The sequence below is a fragment of the Engystomops pustulosus genome, chromosome 11 (genome assembly GCF_040894005.1).
Source record: "Engystomops pustulosus chromosome 11, aEngPut4.maternal, whole genome shotgun sequence".
Taxonomy (NCBI): Eukaryota; Metazoa; Chordata; class Amphibia; order Anura; family Leptodactylidae; genus Engystomops; species Engystomops pustulosus.
In genome coordinates this window covers 54092844-54111420 of record NC_092421.1, presented here as the reverse complement: position 1 = coordinate 54111420, position 18577 = coordinate 54092844, and the positions used below count along the sequence as shown (strand labels likewise).

Genomic DNA, 18577 nt, shown 5'->3' with positions numbered 1-18577 from the left:
TCTCTGAAAGCACCATGAGATCATCACACCTGATGGCTTTAGAGCTGTGTGCAGCTGTGGAAGACAAGTGAGGAGAATAATTGCTAATGCCCACTGTCTGCAGCAGCTCCCCACTGTCCTGCAGAAGCTCCCCCATATAATGCCCGCTGTCCTGCAGCAGCTCCCTCATATAATGCCCGCTGTCCTACAGCAGCTCCCCCATATAATGCCCGCTGTCCTGCAGCAGCTCCCCCATAAAATGCCCACTGTCCTGCAGCAGCCTCCCCATAAAATGCCCACTGTCCTGCAGCAGCTCCCCCATATAATGGCCATTGTCCTGCAGCAGCCTCCCCCATATAATGGCCATTGTCCTGCAGCAGCCTCCCCCATATAATGGCCATTGTCCTGCAGCAGCCTCCCCCATATAATGGCCATTGTCCTGCAGCCTCCCCCATATAATGGCCATTGTCCTGCAGCAGCCTCCCCCATATAATGACCATTGTCCTGCAGCAGCCTCCCCCATATAATGGCCATTGTCCTGCAGCAGCCTCCCCCATATAATGGCCATTGTCCTGCAGCAGCCTCCCCCATATAATGCCCACTGTCTTGCAGCAGTCTCCTCATAAAATGCCCTCTTTCGAGTAAAGGTCCCCCCATAATGCCCTTTTCCTTTTAGCTGCGAAAAAAAATACAAGTAAGGGGACAAGTATTTTTTTTTTGCTCCACAGTTTGGCTGTGGCATGGGACCAGGTGCTCAATGCCCTTGTGGTTTGGAACCGCTGTTATGGAGGACTTTTTACGATATACTTTTTTACTGGTATCCTTATATTGGTGTCTCCACTATATTGTTATGGTACCCCATTTGCCATTTAGGCTCTTTAGTGACAAATTAACAAATGCTTAATGATCTGAGCTTCACCTTTATCAACTAGTGCAAAGAAAAATATCTTGCCCTTTTGTTAAGTTCCAATATGCTGGACAGTAAGCATAGTTACAAATCTACTAAATACATAACCAAAATCTGATACATTTTTCCCTTTCAAAATAAATTTCAAAATATAATAGTTAAAAAAACTGATTTTGATTTGACAACATCTGGTAGTTTTTCTATCATTTTTTATTTGCATCAAATATCTGTCCAAAAGTTCTTCATAGTTTTCTTTACAATTAAATAAAAAAACAATTAGTCCAGGCACCAACATGAGAAAAGCAAGTCACAAAACGTCATATTTCACAAGTCAGAATGCTTCTCTATAATACTGATGAAAATATGTCTCATTTTAAAAAAGCTTCTTCCACTGAAAACCATTGGTTACAATGGCTGAACTTTTACAAAGAGGTTATTGCTACTATAAGTCCTATTCGCTTTGAATCTTCTAGGCCCCACTGATAATTGACAGCTCTTGCCTATGCTTGATCGAACTTACTGTTGTTTCCAAAATCTGTAACATCCTTCAGTATTTTGGTTTTACGTATAAATGCTCTTGATAATAAACGCACCATAGAAATTATACTGGAGAAGGTTCTTACTTTTTTTATCCTTGTAGAACTTTCCATTGGTCTTCAAGGCAGTATCCGTTTTTTGCAGCTTAGTCGCCTGCTTATAATTCATCTATTTTTGTATTATTTTTTTTTTTTATTAAACTTTGCTGTAATAAGTTACAATTTCCTTCTTTGGTCCGTTAAGATTATTAAACTGGTGGTCATTTTTAATACATCCATTTCCATTTTGATGTTCATATGAATTCAGGTTAAGAGGGGGTTTACATCTGTGCCAGTTCTTAAGCAGAGTGTTCATTGTCCCCTGGCTGGTGACTCCTAGGAGTTTATCCTCTTCTTCTTGTTCCTCTGATTTCTCCGATTTCTCCGGCTTCTCCAATAGGTGGGAATGCCCCATGTTAAAATCTCGATTGATGTTCTCGAAGAATTGTTGAATGCACATTTTTGCAAAGCTTTTGGCGTGCTCCGTGCAGGTCTCATCGAATAGTTTCCTTTCTATGTCAATATAGTGAGACCAGTATTTGCTTTTTAGAAAGGCTGCTTGGGTAAAGCAGGGTCGAATGGCTCTCACAAGGAAGGCTAGAAAAGTCATCAGCAGGACAAAAGTCCAGCCAAACGCCTAAAGGAAAGAAAAAAGAAATGTTATGTAAATGGGATTTTACTTATAACTATATTTGCCGCATATACTTGAGTATAAGCTGAGTTTCTTAGCACGTTTTTTGTGCTGAAAAAGCTCCACTCATCTTATGCTTGAGTATATAAAAAAATTGGTGCCTCTGGCGCTGCCAGGAAGATGGAGCTGAGCTTAGAAGGCCAGCCGAGAAGAGGATGCCAGGGGTCAGTGCTAGGTTTATTATTTTATCTCCGGCAGTGCTGGACATTCTGTTTAAAGGAGGGCTCTGCTGGACATTTCCTTAAAGGAGGGCTCAAGGGTCTGCTTGACATTTCCTTAATAGAAGGCTCTGCTGGACATTTCTTTTTAAAGGGGGACTCTGCTGTACATTTTATTGATAAGGGGAGGCTGCTACTGGACATTTTATTAGAGAGTAGTTGCTGCATTTTTCACCCTAGGCTTATACTCGAGTCAATTGGGCAGCTTTATCAAGCTGTCTGAAAGTCAGACTATTTCTAGTTGCCCATGTCAACCAATCACCAGTTTACCAGTGCTCATGAAAATTTTAAAGGGGAGCAGGAATATTTTGACTTTCCGACAGTTTGATAAATCTGCCCATATAAGTTTTCCCATTTTTTTTGTGGCAAAAATAGGTTACCTCGGCTTATACCGTAAAATTGCAATTTCTATGATTTTTGTATTCTACCTTGTAAAAAAATTAAAAAAGAAAGTTAATTAAATGTCTATTAAAAATAAATGACGGGATGGGGAAAAAAATTATTTACAGGTTAGGAGAAAACAATATGATTCTTGAGGCCCACACCAATCACGAGAACCGACCCTCGCAGTATGAAAGAATGGGGGTCCCAATCTCAGTATTTGAAAATATTATCTTTTCTCGTTATCGGTGGGCTTCCCAGAAGTTGGACCCCCCACAATCATAATGATGTGTGATAAAGGGGGGTTGGGGATTGGGTTTCCTCAGTTCCTCTAGGTTTCAGTGGTTCTGTCCAGCCCCTTAGTCTGTGCTATTTACCATAAGCACCTACTCCAGTCCTTCATATATCACAGGAATAACATACAACCCTCGCAGATACTTATATACAAAAAGACTTTACTAACAACATACATGTGACAAAGTAACTACATAAAATACAATACAAAATACATAGAGAACACAACTACACACAAACCTCTTTTCCTGGCCCCTTCTGGACCCAGTAATGTGTATGTATATACAATATAATCTAACACTACAGCCGCTCCTGGATATACCCTGAAGCAGGAGTCACATCCAATACCTGACCACATACATGTACATATAGAGACTCATGCACAATAGCATCTATATATCTAATCCTCCAATACACATGCAGGGCACAGATCCACGTGTGAATGGGGTACAGGATGTACATGTAGTTACACTAATATATACACACTCACTGTAAACACTTAGCTATGTATATATGGTAAAACACATAACACCTGGAATATCTATAGGTACACGTATAAAGTCTACTATATTATTATAAGTACTATGTTATAATTACTCTTATAAAGTTATATACATACACAGAAAGCACACACAATATATGACCTGGTTCCTTAACCCCTTCCCGGCCCGCGCCGTACTAGTACAGTGCGCGCCGGGTCCCGGTGCATGGAGAGGGCTCGCGGGCCGAGCCCTCTCCATAGCCGGTAAGTCTTTGCTGCATATTGCAGTAAAAGTAAAAAAAAGTAAAAAAAAAAAATTATATTAAAAAAACCTAAAAATTCAAATCACCCCCCTTTCCCTAGAACTGATATTAATATTAATAAACAGTAAAAATCATAAACACATTAGCTACCGCCGCGTCTGAAAATGTCCAATCTATCAAAATATAATAACGATTTTTCACTGCATTTAACCCCGTAACGGAAAATAGCGTCCAAAGTAAAAAATGAAATTTTTTTGCCATTTTGGAAAATATAAAAAAATTAATAAAAAGTGATCAAAAGGTCTTACAGTCCTAACAATGATAGCAATGAAAACGCCATCAAAAGTCGCAAAAAATGACACCACCCACAGCTCTGTACACCAAAGTATGAAAATGTTATTAGCGCCAGAAATGGCAAAATCAAAAAAAAAATTTTTGTACAGGAGGTTTTAATTTTTTTAAATGTATGAAAACATTATAAAACCTGTACAAACGTAGCAACCCAAAGAATAAAATAGACCTGTCATTTGGGGCACACAGTGAAAGCTGTAAAATCCAAGCCCACAAGAAAACGTCACAAATGTGTTTTTTCACCATTTTCACTGCATTTGGAATTTTTTTCCCGCTTCCCAGTACGCGCCATGGAATATTAAATACCGCCACTACGAAGTGCAATTTGTTACGCAGAAGATAAGCCATAACAGAGCTCTTTATGTGGAAAAATAAAAAAGTTATAGATTTTTGAAGGTGGGGAGTGAAAAATGGAAGTGAAAAAACTAAAAAAGGCCAAGTCGTTAAGGGGTTAAGTTCCTTAAGTGCTAGTCGTCCAGGTGGGGGCCAGGAAGCAAGAGAGCTTGATTTCTGCTTCTTCCACCTTAAAGGGCACCTACCACCACAAATCTACCTATAAAGGTAGATCGGGTGGTAGGTGGATCAATGGGACGTGAGGATAGCCCTTTTAAGGGCTAATCCTCGTGTCCCTGCACTTTTATGGAAACTTTTATTACCCTAATATGTAAATTTTGTTATGCGGCTACTGGGGCGTGGAGTAGCCGCATCTGAGGTTACACGAGGCGACTACTCCACGCCCCGGTAGCCTCTTTACCCCTCCTACTCACCATCTTCAGCAAACAGCTGCTCGTAGCTGCGCGCCCTCGTCCGACGATCCTGCCGTCTGCGCATGCGCAGAACAGCAGGCCCGCGCCTGTGCAGCCCGGCTTCGGAGCAGTGACCGCGCAGGCGCGGGCCTGCTGTTCTGCGCATGCGCAGACGGCAGGATCGTCGGATGAGGGCGCGCAGCTACGAGCAGCTGCGCACCGAAGATGGTGAGTAGGAGGGGTAAAGTGGCTACCGGGGCGTGGAGTAGCCGCCTCGTGTAACCTCAGATGCGGCTACTCCACACCCCAGTAGCCGCATAACAAAATTTACATATTAGGGTAATAAAAGTTTCAAAAAAAGTGCGGGGACGCGAGGATTAGCCCTTAAAAGGGCTATCCTCACGTCCCATTGATTCACCTACCACCCGATCTACCTTTATAGGTAGATTTGTGGTGGTAGGTTTCCTTTAAATATCCCTTTGTGTAGTCCCTGCCCACCCCCTTATAACTCCACCCTAAGACCCTCTCAGGATAGACCCCAGTAGTGTGCAGGGAATCTCACACCTGGTTCATGGTGGCTTCTTACTGTTCAAAGCCTTTTGATATATTAATGACCCAATGGCTTCAGTACACACTGACATCTCACCACAGAATATCAGTGGCTGCTATCAGTATATACTGTATCCATTTACACTATATGTAATATATATAATAATAGAGCAGAGGTTCCAGTTATGAATAATGTTCCACTGTAACACTGTGGATAGGGGATAGCAATAATACTTGGTAAAACCAGTTTGAGCCTTTTTTTGAAGATGCTTGCTGTTCCAGAGCAAGGCTTTTTTGTTTATTTTTAAATTTTTTAAAATTATTTTTTTGCAATTCAATTCACTTTCAGCAGTTCGACTGTATATAATTTCTTTGACCCTGTCTAATATGCAGAAACCAAAAGTAGGTGATTAGTTATTAGGCAGCAAAATTACATGCATTTTTGCCACATCATAACATTATTTTTTGTTTTTTTGCAATGAAAGAAACAATAGGGCAGATATATTGAATCTGTCTCAGTGCAAATGTGATTTTGGCAGTGCAAATTTAGATTTGACCGTATAAAAAATGCACAATATTTATTTTGGTGGTCCCAATTAACACATTAAGGACATGACCTAAAATGGCCTTCAGGACACAGCACTTTTTTTTTCTTTTTCACTGCTCAAATTTCAAATTTTTTTATCTTTTTCCAGCATGGGCGTACAAGGGCTTGTTTTCTTTTTTGGTAAGATTAGTATTTAACAATGGTTTTATTTTTATGGTAAAAATAGTATAAATATTCCAATGTATTAATCCTTTACAGCAGCAACAGTATCAACAGTATTGTAATTTTTACAATAAACTTTTACAATACATTGTGGTACTTCTGTCAGCATTTTACTGACTGCCTATTAGACCTAGTCTTGGATGTACATGACAGGCACGGTTGGCTGTATAAAGTTACAGGGTTGGGGAGTTTAGCACTGAAGTCAAGTTCTCCCAGCCTCAGAAACTGTCCCACACCTATTCCTTGGTTTTCTCCTGGATTGCAGCTTATTTCAGTTGAAGTAAAAGGGGCTAAACTGCTATACCACACACAAACTATGGATAAGTGGGGTGATGCTTCTTAAAGCAGCTATATTTTTTTATTCCTTTATACTCCTTGTGAAATCAAAGACTGAAATTATCCAATCAGAAGATCAGATATTCAAATAAACAAAGTTTACAAAGGCTACTGGGGGAGCACCATGCCTTGGCTACTGGGGGAGCGCCGTGGCTTGGCTACTGGGGGAGCGCCGTGGCTTGGCTACTGGGGAGCGCCGTGGCTTGGCTACTGGGGAGCGCCGTGGCTTGGCAACTGGGGGAGCGCCCTGCCTTGGCTACTGGGGGAGAGCCTTGGCAACTGGGGGCAGCGCCATGGCTTGGTCACTGGAGAAGCATAGTGTGGCACATTTACTTACAGGGTCACCAGAGTTCAAATTGTCCGACTATAATGCACCGTACAGCGATTAACTAAGATTGTACGCCTAATATCGTGCTTGTGTCGTTTTCCCGTTCAGGTCCAACAGAGTTCACCATCTTTTTAGTACCGACTACCCCCCCCCCTAATTTATGTTGCAGAGAAGCCAGCACAGCTGCGCCACAAACGGGGCATGTGCACTTCAATCCCAGTGCACACACTTCTTAAGTACCTCTGCAAGCCGTTTTAGCCCTGAAAAATGTTGCACAGTCAGACAAAAGGGACTTGGCCACTGGAGGAGCACTGTTACTTGGCAACTGGGACAGCACTGTGACTTGGCCCCTGGAGAAGCACTGTGACTTGGCTACTGGGGCAGCACTGTGACTTGGCCCCTGGGGGAGCTCTGTTACTTGGTTACTGGGGGGAGCACTATGACTTGGTTACTGGGGGGAACACTGTGACTTGGTTACTGGGGGGGATCACTGTGACTTGGTTACTGGGGGGGGGGAGCACTGTGACTTGGTTACTGGGGGGGAGCACTGTGACTTGGTTATTTGGGGGAGCACTGTGACTTGGTTACTGGGGGGGATCACTGTGACTTGGTTACTGGGGGGGGGGCACTGTGACTTGACTTGGTTACTGGGGGGAAGCACTGTGACTTGGTTATTTGGGGGAGCACTGTGACTTGGTTACTGGGGAGAGCGCTGTGACTTGGTTACTGGGGTGGAGCACTGTGACTTGGTTACTGGGGTGGAGCACTGTGACTTGGCTACTGGGTGCAGCGCCTTGGCTACTGGGGGGGGGGAGCACTGTGACTTGGTTACTGGGGGGGAGCACTGTGACTTGGTTATTTGGGGGAGCACTGTGACTTGGTTACTGGGGGGGATCACTGTGACTTGGTTACTGGGGGGGGGGCACTGTGACTTGACTTGGTTACTGGGGGGAAGCACTGTGACTTGGTTATTTGGGGGAGCACTGTGACTTGGTTACTGGGGAGAGCGCTGTGACTTGGTTACTGGGGTGGAGCACTGTGACTTGGTTACTGGGGTGGAGCACTGTGACTTGGCTACTGGGTGCAGCGCCTTGGCTACTGGGGGGGGGAGCACTGTGACTTGGTTACTGGGGGGGAGCACTGTGACTTGGTTATTTGGGGGAGCACTGTGACTTGGTTACTGGGGGGGATCACTGTGACTTGGTTACTGGGGGGGGGGCACTGTGACTTGACTTGGTTACTGGGGGGAAGCACTGTGACTTGGTTATTTGGGGGAGCACTGTGACTTGGTTACTGGGGAGAGCGCTGTGACTTGGTTACTGGGGAGAGCGCTGTGACTTGGTTACTGGGGTGGAGCACTGTGACTTGGTTACTGGGGTGGAGCACTGTGACTTGGTTACTGGGGTGGAGCACTGTGACTTGGCTACTGGGTGCAGCGCCGTGACTTGGCTACTGGGGGCAGCGCCGTGACTTGGCTACTGGGGGCAGCGCCATAACCTGGCTACTGTGGGCAGCGCCGTGACTTGGCTACTGGGGGCAGCGCCGTGACTTGGCTACTGGGGGCAGCGCCGTGACTTGGCTACTGGGGGCAGCGCCGTGACTTGGCTACTGGGGGCAGCGCCGTGACTTGGCTACTGGGGGCAGCGCCGTGACTTGGCTACTGGGGGCAGCGCCGTGACTTGGCTACTGGGGGCAGCGCCGTGACTTGGCTACTGGGGGCAGCGCCGTGACTTGGCTACTGGGGGCAGCGCAGTGACTTGGCTACTGGGGGCAGCGCCGTGACTTGGCTACTGGGGGCAGCGCCGTGACTTGGCTACTGGGGGCAGCGTCGTGACTTGGCTACTGGGGGCAGCGCCGTGACTTGGCTACTGGGGGCAGCGCCGTGACTTGGCTACTGGGGGCAGCGCCGTGACTTGGCTACTGGGGGCAGCGCCGTGACTTGGCTACTGGGGGCAGCGCCGTGACTTGGCTACTGGGGGCAGCGCCGTGACTTGGCTACTGGGGGCAGCGCCGTGACTTGGCTACTGGGGGGGAGCGCCGTGACTTGGTTCCTGGGGGGAGCGCCGTGACTTGATTACCGGGGGTAGCGCCGTGACGTGGTTACCGGGGGTAGCGCTGTGACTTTGGTTACTGGGGGGAGCGCTGTGATTTTGGCTACCGGTGAGGAGGTGGCACTTTTCCACTGGGGGAGCTCTGGCACTTGGCCGATAGAGAAACATGGTGACATGACTACTAGGGCAGCACTGTGGCTTGGCTACTGGGGCAGCAGTGTGACCTGAGCTTTCTGGTTATCTTTAAAGGGCTGATTGTGATGGTAATACTGTATAAATGTAACTGTTAAACAGTTCGCGTAACAGTTAAGCTTAAAGACATTTGGCTGATGTGGCCCCTGGTAAAAATGAGTTTGAGACCCCTGGCTTAGATACAAAAACTCATATGCATATAATTAATTTCTGACCCGAATATGAGCCGAGACCCCCTAATTTTACCAGAAAACTGGGAAAACATATTGACTCAAGTATAAGCCAAGGGTGTAGTATACAGCTAGCCAGCCCCCACGTAGCATACAGCCAGTCCCCACGTAGCATACAGCCAGCCCCCATGTAGCATACAGCCAGCCCCCATGTAGCATACAGCCTGCCCCCATGTAGCATACAGCCTGCCCCCATGTAGCATACAGCCTGCCCCCATGTAGCATACAGCCTGCCCCCATGTAGCATACAGCCTGTCCCCAGTAGTATACAGCACTGCCCCCAGTAGTATACAGCCTGTCCCCAGTAGTATACAGGCTGCCCCCTTGCAGTATACAGCCTGCTCCCTTGCAGTATACAGCACTGCCCCTATCGGTATACAGCACTGCCCCCATCGGTATACAGCACTGTCCCCATCGGTATACAGCCTGCCCCCGTGTAGCATACAGATAAAAAAAAAACTTAATACTCACCCTCCGGTGTCCCCCATGTTCCTCCCGGCTCCCGGCGGCTTCCAATCCCCATCGCGGCTCCCGGCGGCTTCTTCACTCTTCTATCTTCTCTGTCATCAGCGGCGACAGCGCTGCATTACAGTGTGCAACGGCCGGCAGATCGCATGGACGCGACTCTGCCGGCTAGAGAAGATAGGAGACACAGGGGAGCCGCGGCGAACATCGCGGACACCGGAGGGTGAGTATTAATTTTTTTTTTTTAAGCATTGACTCATGTATAAGCCGAGGCGAGGTTTTTCAGCACATTTTTTGTGCTGAAAAACTCGGCTTATACACGAGTATATACGGTAGCTAAAGTTTCCTGGATGATGGTCCTATAGGATCAGGAAATATTAGGGGTATACATTAACATCAAAGTGCCTAGAACATAATTTTGCAATCGTTGTTTGCTGAGTATTTGCATTATGTATCTTTGCTTATAACATGGAGAGTTTTTATCTGGTACCTGTACCAGTAAGCATCAGGTTAATGAGGAAGGTGATTTCCCATCCTGTCACATAGTATCATATATAATGTCTTACCTGTGAGATACAGCGTAGATACCTTGATGCCACTTCTTGTGGGATGATATCATGTCCATCGTAAATGTCCTTACAGGGGATCCTTGCAAGTATCCGCTTAATTTCCTTCTCAGACAGGGTGACCCCTGTCATGTTCCCCAGTTTATCTACAGGTACTGATGTGCTAAAGGCGCATATAAAGCATTCACCATGTAATAAGCTCACCGAGATCCATACAGCGGGAGCGATTAATGCACGTTGCGTCATTGAGCAGAACATATATCGTAGTACAGCTGCATCTTTCTGCCGCATGCCCGTCGGTCTCTTCCATTCCTCTGCCAGCATGGAGACGTTATTGTTCATAACAAATCCCAGTAAAAATAATACAACTGGCGGTACACACATAACACCCATGGCATAGGACATGTTGTAGCTCGGAAGGCAAGGGCAATTGAAGTCAAATGTTGTGTATAGCTGGGCACTCGCAAGTGCCATAATCCCACATATTCCATTCATGAATGATTCTTGGTTGGCTTGCAGAAACTGAAAGATCATACGAAATTTATCCATCTTTAGGCTTTTCTATTACCTCCCTTGTTGCACTCAAATGATGGTGATCGTATACTGTCCTTGTGATGTAAGGAGCAGTACTGGAGAATACAATGTTGTACCTGTTCAGAAGTCTTCTGTCCTTTTCTATTCTTTCAAGTTCTTCTCTTCTGTCCGGTTGATGATGCGTGAAGGTTTGTTTAAAAAAAAAAAATCCTACTCTGTGGTTATAGAAAATTAAATACAAGTTTAGTCTCTTCTGCAGTGAATATACAATATCAGCTTTTCTCTGAAACCTGTTACATGTGAAGTTGTTTGCATATGTTTCTGTGACGTCTTCACTCCCACAGAGAGAAGCCCAACCTTCAACACACCTATGCAAAATCTAGATGGAGTTTGCTGACAATCATGTCATCTCACCATTGCCCAGGGAGCAGAAAACTAGCCACGGAATGACTTGTTCTTTACTTCCACTCTGCCCTAAATTAGTTTTATTGTTTAAAAGGAGGTAAACAATTATGTCTTGAAGGGTCCACGGTTATAATGGTTAAACAAGTGTTTTATACTTACTTTATTATGTTTATTATAACTAAATAATTTCTACTAAATGCTATTACTTTTACTTTTTAGGCATAGATCATGAATATCAAAACTTGGTGGTCCTGCATCACATCAGGTCAGCAGTTTTCAGCAGCTGATAAACAGCAAATTGAATAGAAGCAGACAAGCGCCATTCTCTGTGCAGTGGCTGAACTAAATTACTGCAGCCTAGCTCCCATAGATGGCTCAATAACTGCTAAACTGCAGTAACCTTGTCTGACCACTAAGCAAAGAATGGAGCTGTTCTATTCTTTGTGTATAAGTTGATGTGAACAGCTGATTTGCAGAAGCTTAAGTGGTTTTAGCTCCTTTTGATCTGATATTAGGGGACCTATGTATAAGTTATGCATAATCTTTTTAGCTTGGAAAACCCATTCATTTGTAAGTTTGCTCAGTGAGAATATGCAGCAGATTTTCTGTTGCAAAATTATATGTAGCAAACTTTCAGCATTTTACAATATGAGCAATGTGAATGACTGACTTCTTGCCCACAGTGTAAATCTCCCCTTCAGAAACTGACCTAAGCTGTAGATACTAACTTAAAGGGCACCTACCACCCCGATTCTACCTATAAAGGTAGAAGGGGTGGTAGGTGGATGGATGGGACGTGAGGATAGCCCTTTTTTGGGCTAATCCTCACGTCCCGGGTGTCTTTTAGAAAACTTTATTTCAGGTATATGCTAATTTTTTTTATGTGGCTACTGGGGCGTGGAGTAGCCGGACATGAGGCTACTAGTCGCGGCTACTCCACGCCCCAGTAGCCACGTTACTCCGCCTACCAGGTAATCTTCGGCGCGCAGCTCCTGGTAGCTGCGCTCCCTCGTCCGAGTCCCCCGGCTACTGCGCATGCGCAGTAGTTCCGGCCCCGGAGCCGCGGCCGCGCAGCCGAAGGCCTGCGTTCTGTGCATGCGCAGAACTCAGGGGACCCAGACGAGGGCGCACAGGTACCAGGAGCTGCGCGCCAAAGATTACCTGGTAGACTGAGTAACGTGGCTACTGGGACGTGGAGTAGCTGCGACTAGTAGCCTCATGTCTGGCTACTCCACGCCCCAAAAGCCGCATAAAAAATTTAGCATATACCTGAAATAAAGTTTTCTAAAAGACACCCGGGACGTGAGGATTAGCTCAAAAAAGGGCTATCCTCACGTCCTATCCATCCACCTACCACCCCTTCTACCTTTATAGGTAGAATCGGGGTGGTAGGTTCCCTTTAAACATATTCATTTATGTTACCTTTAACTGCAGAAAGTTTACATAAATCGTTAAATGAAATCTGCAATAGTAAACGCATTGCAAATTTCCAGAGGTAATGTTGCAAAATTTCAATAGCTCATAACCTATATACAGGTTTTCATTCACATCTGTATATATACCTTAAGTCTCCTTTCACGCGATGGTTTATGGCGATAGTTTGCTAGCCATACCAACTGCAGCCAGCATACGGCTGGCATAGAAGTGCATTGTGGCACTGTGAGCACTCATGTGGGTCTAAGCGGTATGTGTGGAGAAAACCAAGCGCTGCTCATCACCTGCCAAATACAATCCCTACAGTGACACATTGTGGTGGCAGCATCATGCTATGGGGGGGGGGGGCAAGGGCAGGACGTCTGGTTGTAATTGAAAGAAAGATGAATGCGGCCAAGTACAGAGATATCATGGATGATAACCTCTTCCAGAGCTCTGGACCTCAGACTGGGCTGAAGTTTCACCTTCAAACAAAACACTGGCCATATACACACGGCTAAAATAACAAAGCAGAGGCTTCAGGACAACTCTGTGACCATTACTGACTGGCCCAGCCAGAGCTCTGACCTAAACCCAATTGTGCATCTCTGGAGAGACTGGAAAATGGCTTCCACCAATGTTCACCATCCAACCCCAGGGAACTGGAGAGGATCTGCCAGGAAGAGACAAAGGATCCCCAAATCCATGTGTGAAAAACTTGATGCATCATTCCCAAGAAGTCTCCTGGCTGCACCAGCTCCAAAGCTGCTTCTACTCAATACTGAGCAAAGGGTTTGAATACTAATGAACATGTGATATTTTTTGTTGTTTAATAAATTAGCAAAAATATCTACATTTCTGTTTTTTTCTAAAGATTGGGGCAGAGTGCACATAACGGGCAAAAAAGAACTATTGATTTTACCAATTGGCTGCAATGAAACAAAGAATTAAGGAGTCTGAACAGTTTCCATACCCACTTTTAAGTGTTATTTTTTGTACCATAAAAATTGACAAATTTCCAATGTACTTTCTATATCAATTCCTAGTGGATTTCTAGATCTCTGCTTACTGTCATTTTATAGGAAGCTTGTTTACTGTGGGGCTGTTGTTTACACAGGTCCAGAGGTCATTAAAGTTACACAGCTATGATTGTTTTTTTGTGATACACTGAAGTTGGCAAAATAAAAAAAAACCATTTTTTACAGGAGGTTTTAATTTTTGTAAATGTATGAAAACATTATAAAACCTTTACAAATTTGGTATCCGCGTAATCGCAAAGAATAAAGTAGACATGTCATTTGGGGCGCACAGTGAAAACCGTAAAATCCAAGCCCACAAGAAAACTGCGCAAATGCGTTTTTTCACCATTTACACTACATTTGGATTTTTTTCTCCGTTTCCAGTACACGGCATGGAATATTCAATACAATCACTATTAAGTGCAATTTGTTACACAGAAAACAAGCCATCACACAGCTCTTTACGTGTAAAAATAAAAAAAAAATTATAGATTTTTGAAGGTTAGAGGGCATGGTAGCTGAGAGGCTCTGAATGGTATCTGGAAATGACGTGTATAAAATTTTAAGATCAGTATGTGTGAAAAGGCCATGGGGCAGATAGCATTCCTAGAAGAGTTCACGGTTATTGTGTGTATGATGTGAGATTTATGATCTTGGTTGGCTCCTCACTGCCTAAGGGACATGTTGTTGTTCCGGTGCCCAACCAGTCATCTGCTTTTTCCCTCAATGACTACCAGCAGTGATAAAACGTTTGAGGATTTTATTTGTCTGATACTAGCGTGTATCACCTCTAATCTTGTATTTATTATAAAAACAATGTCTGGTGATGTGGTCCAGGGAGAATCATTTATCTTTTAGAGGAAAGTACAAGATCCTTCCTTTAGTTAATCTCCACAAATTTGAATCCTTAGATCAGTGATTTTCAACCAGTGTGCCGCGACACATGGTCGGGTGTGCCGCGGGTAAAGTTCCCCAAACTATGGTGCCCCCTGTGTTTTGTTTCCCAGCGATGCGCAGTCACGGCTTCTTACAATGTAGGAGACGTGTACAATAACACATGTGCAAGCTTTGAACCTCGCGCGACAAAATGATGTCACCGAGGCCGGCGCATCATCCTGAGAGCGGAGAGACTCTCGCATTTGCCCACCGCCAAGGTAATGCCCACCAATAATGCTGACTATATGAGCTTTTGCCTGAGTATATGAACTGTTGGCAGAATACTCAGCATATGAGCTGGTACTTTTAGTACTCCGGCAGTATACTGCATATAACAATGAGAAATACTATAGTCATGAGGCTGGAGTACTACAAGTACCAGCTCATATGCTGAGTATATGAGCTGGCACTTGTACCCTGGCCTCATGGCCATAGTACCTCTCATTGTACCCCTTTATTTTGCAGTATATGAGCCACATAATAATCAGCACCATATACTAAAAACAGGGAGAAACTGAGAACTGTTGAGGAAGAGCTTTGTGTGTGTCTTTCCACCATTCCTGCCAGGATATCCCTTTTGTGTTTATCGAAACAGGCCCAGGTTTCACACTGAGTGAGTAAAATAAATGTAGAATCTATATTAATAGCTATATGTATAATATGACTGTTTTAGTGTCATTTTGTGCTATTTTGGTTGGTGGTGTGCCCCAGGATTTTCTAAGTATAAAAAGTGTGCCGCGGCTCAAAGAAGGTTGAAAATCACTGCCTTAGATGACCGCTACCCGAACTAATCTAATTTATACTTAGTCTGTAGAAATATATGTTTCATTCACTAAGATTCTCCTCACTTCTGATGGATTTAACTTCAATTTATGATGGTTCTAATTTCTGAGGCCTTCACAGATTCTGATAATCACTTCACTGATCATAAAGTGTTTATATATCCAAATAATTTGCCATCATTTGACTACAAAATACCCATTTTTGTTGTGTGAGTTGCAGATGGTGATAGTAATCACTTTACTGCAATGTTCCAACAACCTTTCAAATCTTGTTTGTCTGGTTGCCCACATCGTTCATTGTAATGAGCTTAATTCTTGCTGCTTTTCCAAATTCTGTTTCCTTCTCTGAGATAAACTAAACACGTAGAGAACCATCACTACACATATGGGCTGCCGATACCATAAAGGGTCCTTACTCTTTAGAGCATGATGAGGATTGTCTACTTGAATACATTCGTTTATAGTATTGAACCTTGTCCTTCATCTATTGTCCGCGGCGGCAGCCAAGGTGAAGTACAGAGTCGGAAGGCGAGTTCGTGGTCGGGTACAGACAGGAGGCCAAGACAAGTGGCAATAGTTCAAGGTCAGAGGCAGAGCAGAAGGTCAAGGTAGGCGGAACAGAATCAGAATCAAATTCAGGGTCGCAACGGGAAATCCAAACACTAGCGCAAGAACCGACAGGGAATGCTGGGAGAGGCTGGCTTTTATCCACTTTCTGAAAAGAGTCAGCACTAATCAGCAGTTCGCTGGGCCGTTAAATCTTCTGAAGCCGGCGCGCACCTTAGGACACGGGAACACGTGCGCACGGCTGCCAGATGGGAAGAAGTAAGATACAGCAGTGGGGCGCTGGGGCACACAGAGGATCACGGGTGAGCCCCTGACTCAAGAGGTGGGTTGCTTGACAATGTCTTGAAAATGCTTGAATTTTGAAAATAATAGTAGAAATTTATGTAACAAATGGCTGCCCATAATTATAAGTAGTCTACAGTAGGGAGTGGTGCCGATGCTGAGCCCCTAACCCGTGCAATCTGCAAATTACGAATGTAATCTGAGATGTGATAAAGAACTCCCCATCCCAGACATGCACTCACGTCATAAAGATAAAATCAAGTTGCCAGACCCAATTGTATAGTTCTTCCTTGTGGTTTTAGGTTAGAAGAGGGCAACAAAAGTCATGTCCATCAGCAAGTTGCACAGAGTGTTTTATAACCAAACTACATTTGTAAAAACACACTTTTGTCTTGGTTGTTTGTAGCACTTTTCTAGTCCCCCAGGCGCGGGTGTGACAGCACTTGTGACACAGCAACTTTTAATACTTGTTTTAAACAAATTGCTGAGAATGTTCTGGAATCCATGGTCATTTTCATAAACCTCTTTGCTGTTTGCATGGATATTATACATTTCCGATTCTCTTGTTTAGCTAAGGTGCCTGGGAAGCATTAGCTAGTATGCCGGGTTATGTAATGAAGGTAAAGTGTAGCTCAATGGGGTGACATTATGTAATGCTTGAAAAGAGAGAGACAATGTTTGATTTTTATTTTGTATTTAATTTTGAATTTTAATTTTTATTCAAAAATATTTTATTTTTATTTCCCTTACATCCCTATAAAATCAACTTTATGTTATATTACCTTGCATCAGGGCATGTAGTGCTTAGCCAACCCCTCCCATCTACTTCTCCCCATGTCCCATGCCTCTCCTAAGTATTCAGCGCTTCATGTCATTTGACCACAGTGATAAGGTCCTGTTACATCTGCACCGTCTACCCCATGTATGTATCTGTTCACGTGAAATCACTGCATTCATCTATCTATTCATAACTCATTATCTATGCCTATACTCTTGATATTCTTACAAGAGCCATAGAAAGATATATGCACAACAGCAATAGGCAATTCAAAGCATTTTTGATTTGTCCTCATTGCAGATCAACCCTGTACTTAAAAGTGTCTGAGATTGAATATTTTTGTTTCTTAAGCATAAAAAAACATAAAAGCTTATGATTACCATTGTCCTCACTCCCTGGCATACAGAGGCTTACCGGTGACATCACAATAACCATTCACAGTCTACTGTTGACTTCACTGCTGAGCAAATATAAATCAGCTGAATCAAAGGTATGCAGCAAGGTTATTTTTACATAACCTGGGATTCTTAAACAAGATTGTTAAAGAAGGAACCATTTTGTTGTAAAACAGCTTAACACCTTCTAGTTTGTTTCTTTCATGGCCTTGTGTGGTGGCACCATCCAGAAAATAATTTTTGAAGTGAGATGTATGGAACCATTTTAAAGTCATGGAGGCGGAGTGTTTAGTCCTGAAGTCAAGATCTTTCCACCTCAGAATGCTTCCTACACTATGATTGATATGGGGCACCACACTTCTGGAGATCTGGTTGGTAATTTCTCTGGATACAGGAGCATCAATTACAGTAAAGGAGTGTTTTGAGGCAGGAAGAGCTTGACTTCAGACTTCAACTCTCTGGCTCCTTGACTTTATATAACCATTCACATCTCACTTCAAAGTTGATTTTCTGGATGATTCCACCACACTGGGTCATATAAGAAACATGATCTCAGCTGCTTGACAACATACTGGTAGTGGTTTATTAGGTCAATTTCTGCTGACAGATTCCCTTTAAAATAGCATGAAAAATTCTACCTGATCTGACCAAAATGGCCTTTTATCTTCTAATGAGATCTTTTAATAATTAAATATTCAACAATAAATAAAATGTTTATAATCTATTTTGTAATCCTGGGATTTTACATCCCAGTAATAAAGTAGTTCATTTCTAGTATATAACAAAGTATATAACATTGCTTTGTAGTGGATCTTTTAACTCGAAACAAACGTCTGCCCACATTAAAGCTTCCAGTGTTTATAGTAACTGTGTTTGATGTTTGGGTTGTGCCCATCAATGGCAAACATGGGCATTATTGGTACATTGTTCCCTGATGCTCTGTGATGTGCAGTTCGATCAGCACCAATGTCTCCTTGAAAGACTGCAGAAATCTGAACGCAATCAAAGTGGATACATTATCAAGTATGCTGTAACTGATATATCCGTCAATGGTGCGGCCCGTGTAAATGAAAAACCGGGAAAAAGGAATGCCG

At 43.8% G+C, this 18577-nt stretch overlaps 1 protein-coding gene across 1 annotated transcript; it reads right to left on the bottom strand.

Moving 5' to 3' along the window:
- Positions 1 to 1119: 1119 nt before the first annotated feature.
- Positions 1120 to 11224, bottom strand: LOC140105672 (calcium homeostasis modulator protein 1-like). Its single transcript, XM_072129675.1, has 2 exons — positions 10373 to 11224; positions 1120 to 2098 (listed from the first exon to the last, which is right to left on the bottom strand). The coding sequence occupies exons 1-2, from the start codon at positions 10919 to 10921 to the stop codon at positions 1619 to 1621; spliced, it is 1029 nt and encodes a 342-aa protein (XP_071985776.1). The 5' UTR covers positions 10922 to 11224; the 3' UTR covers positions 1120 to 1618.
- Between the last annotated feature and the right edge of the window lie 7353 nt (positions 11225 to 18577).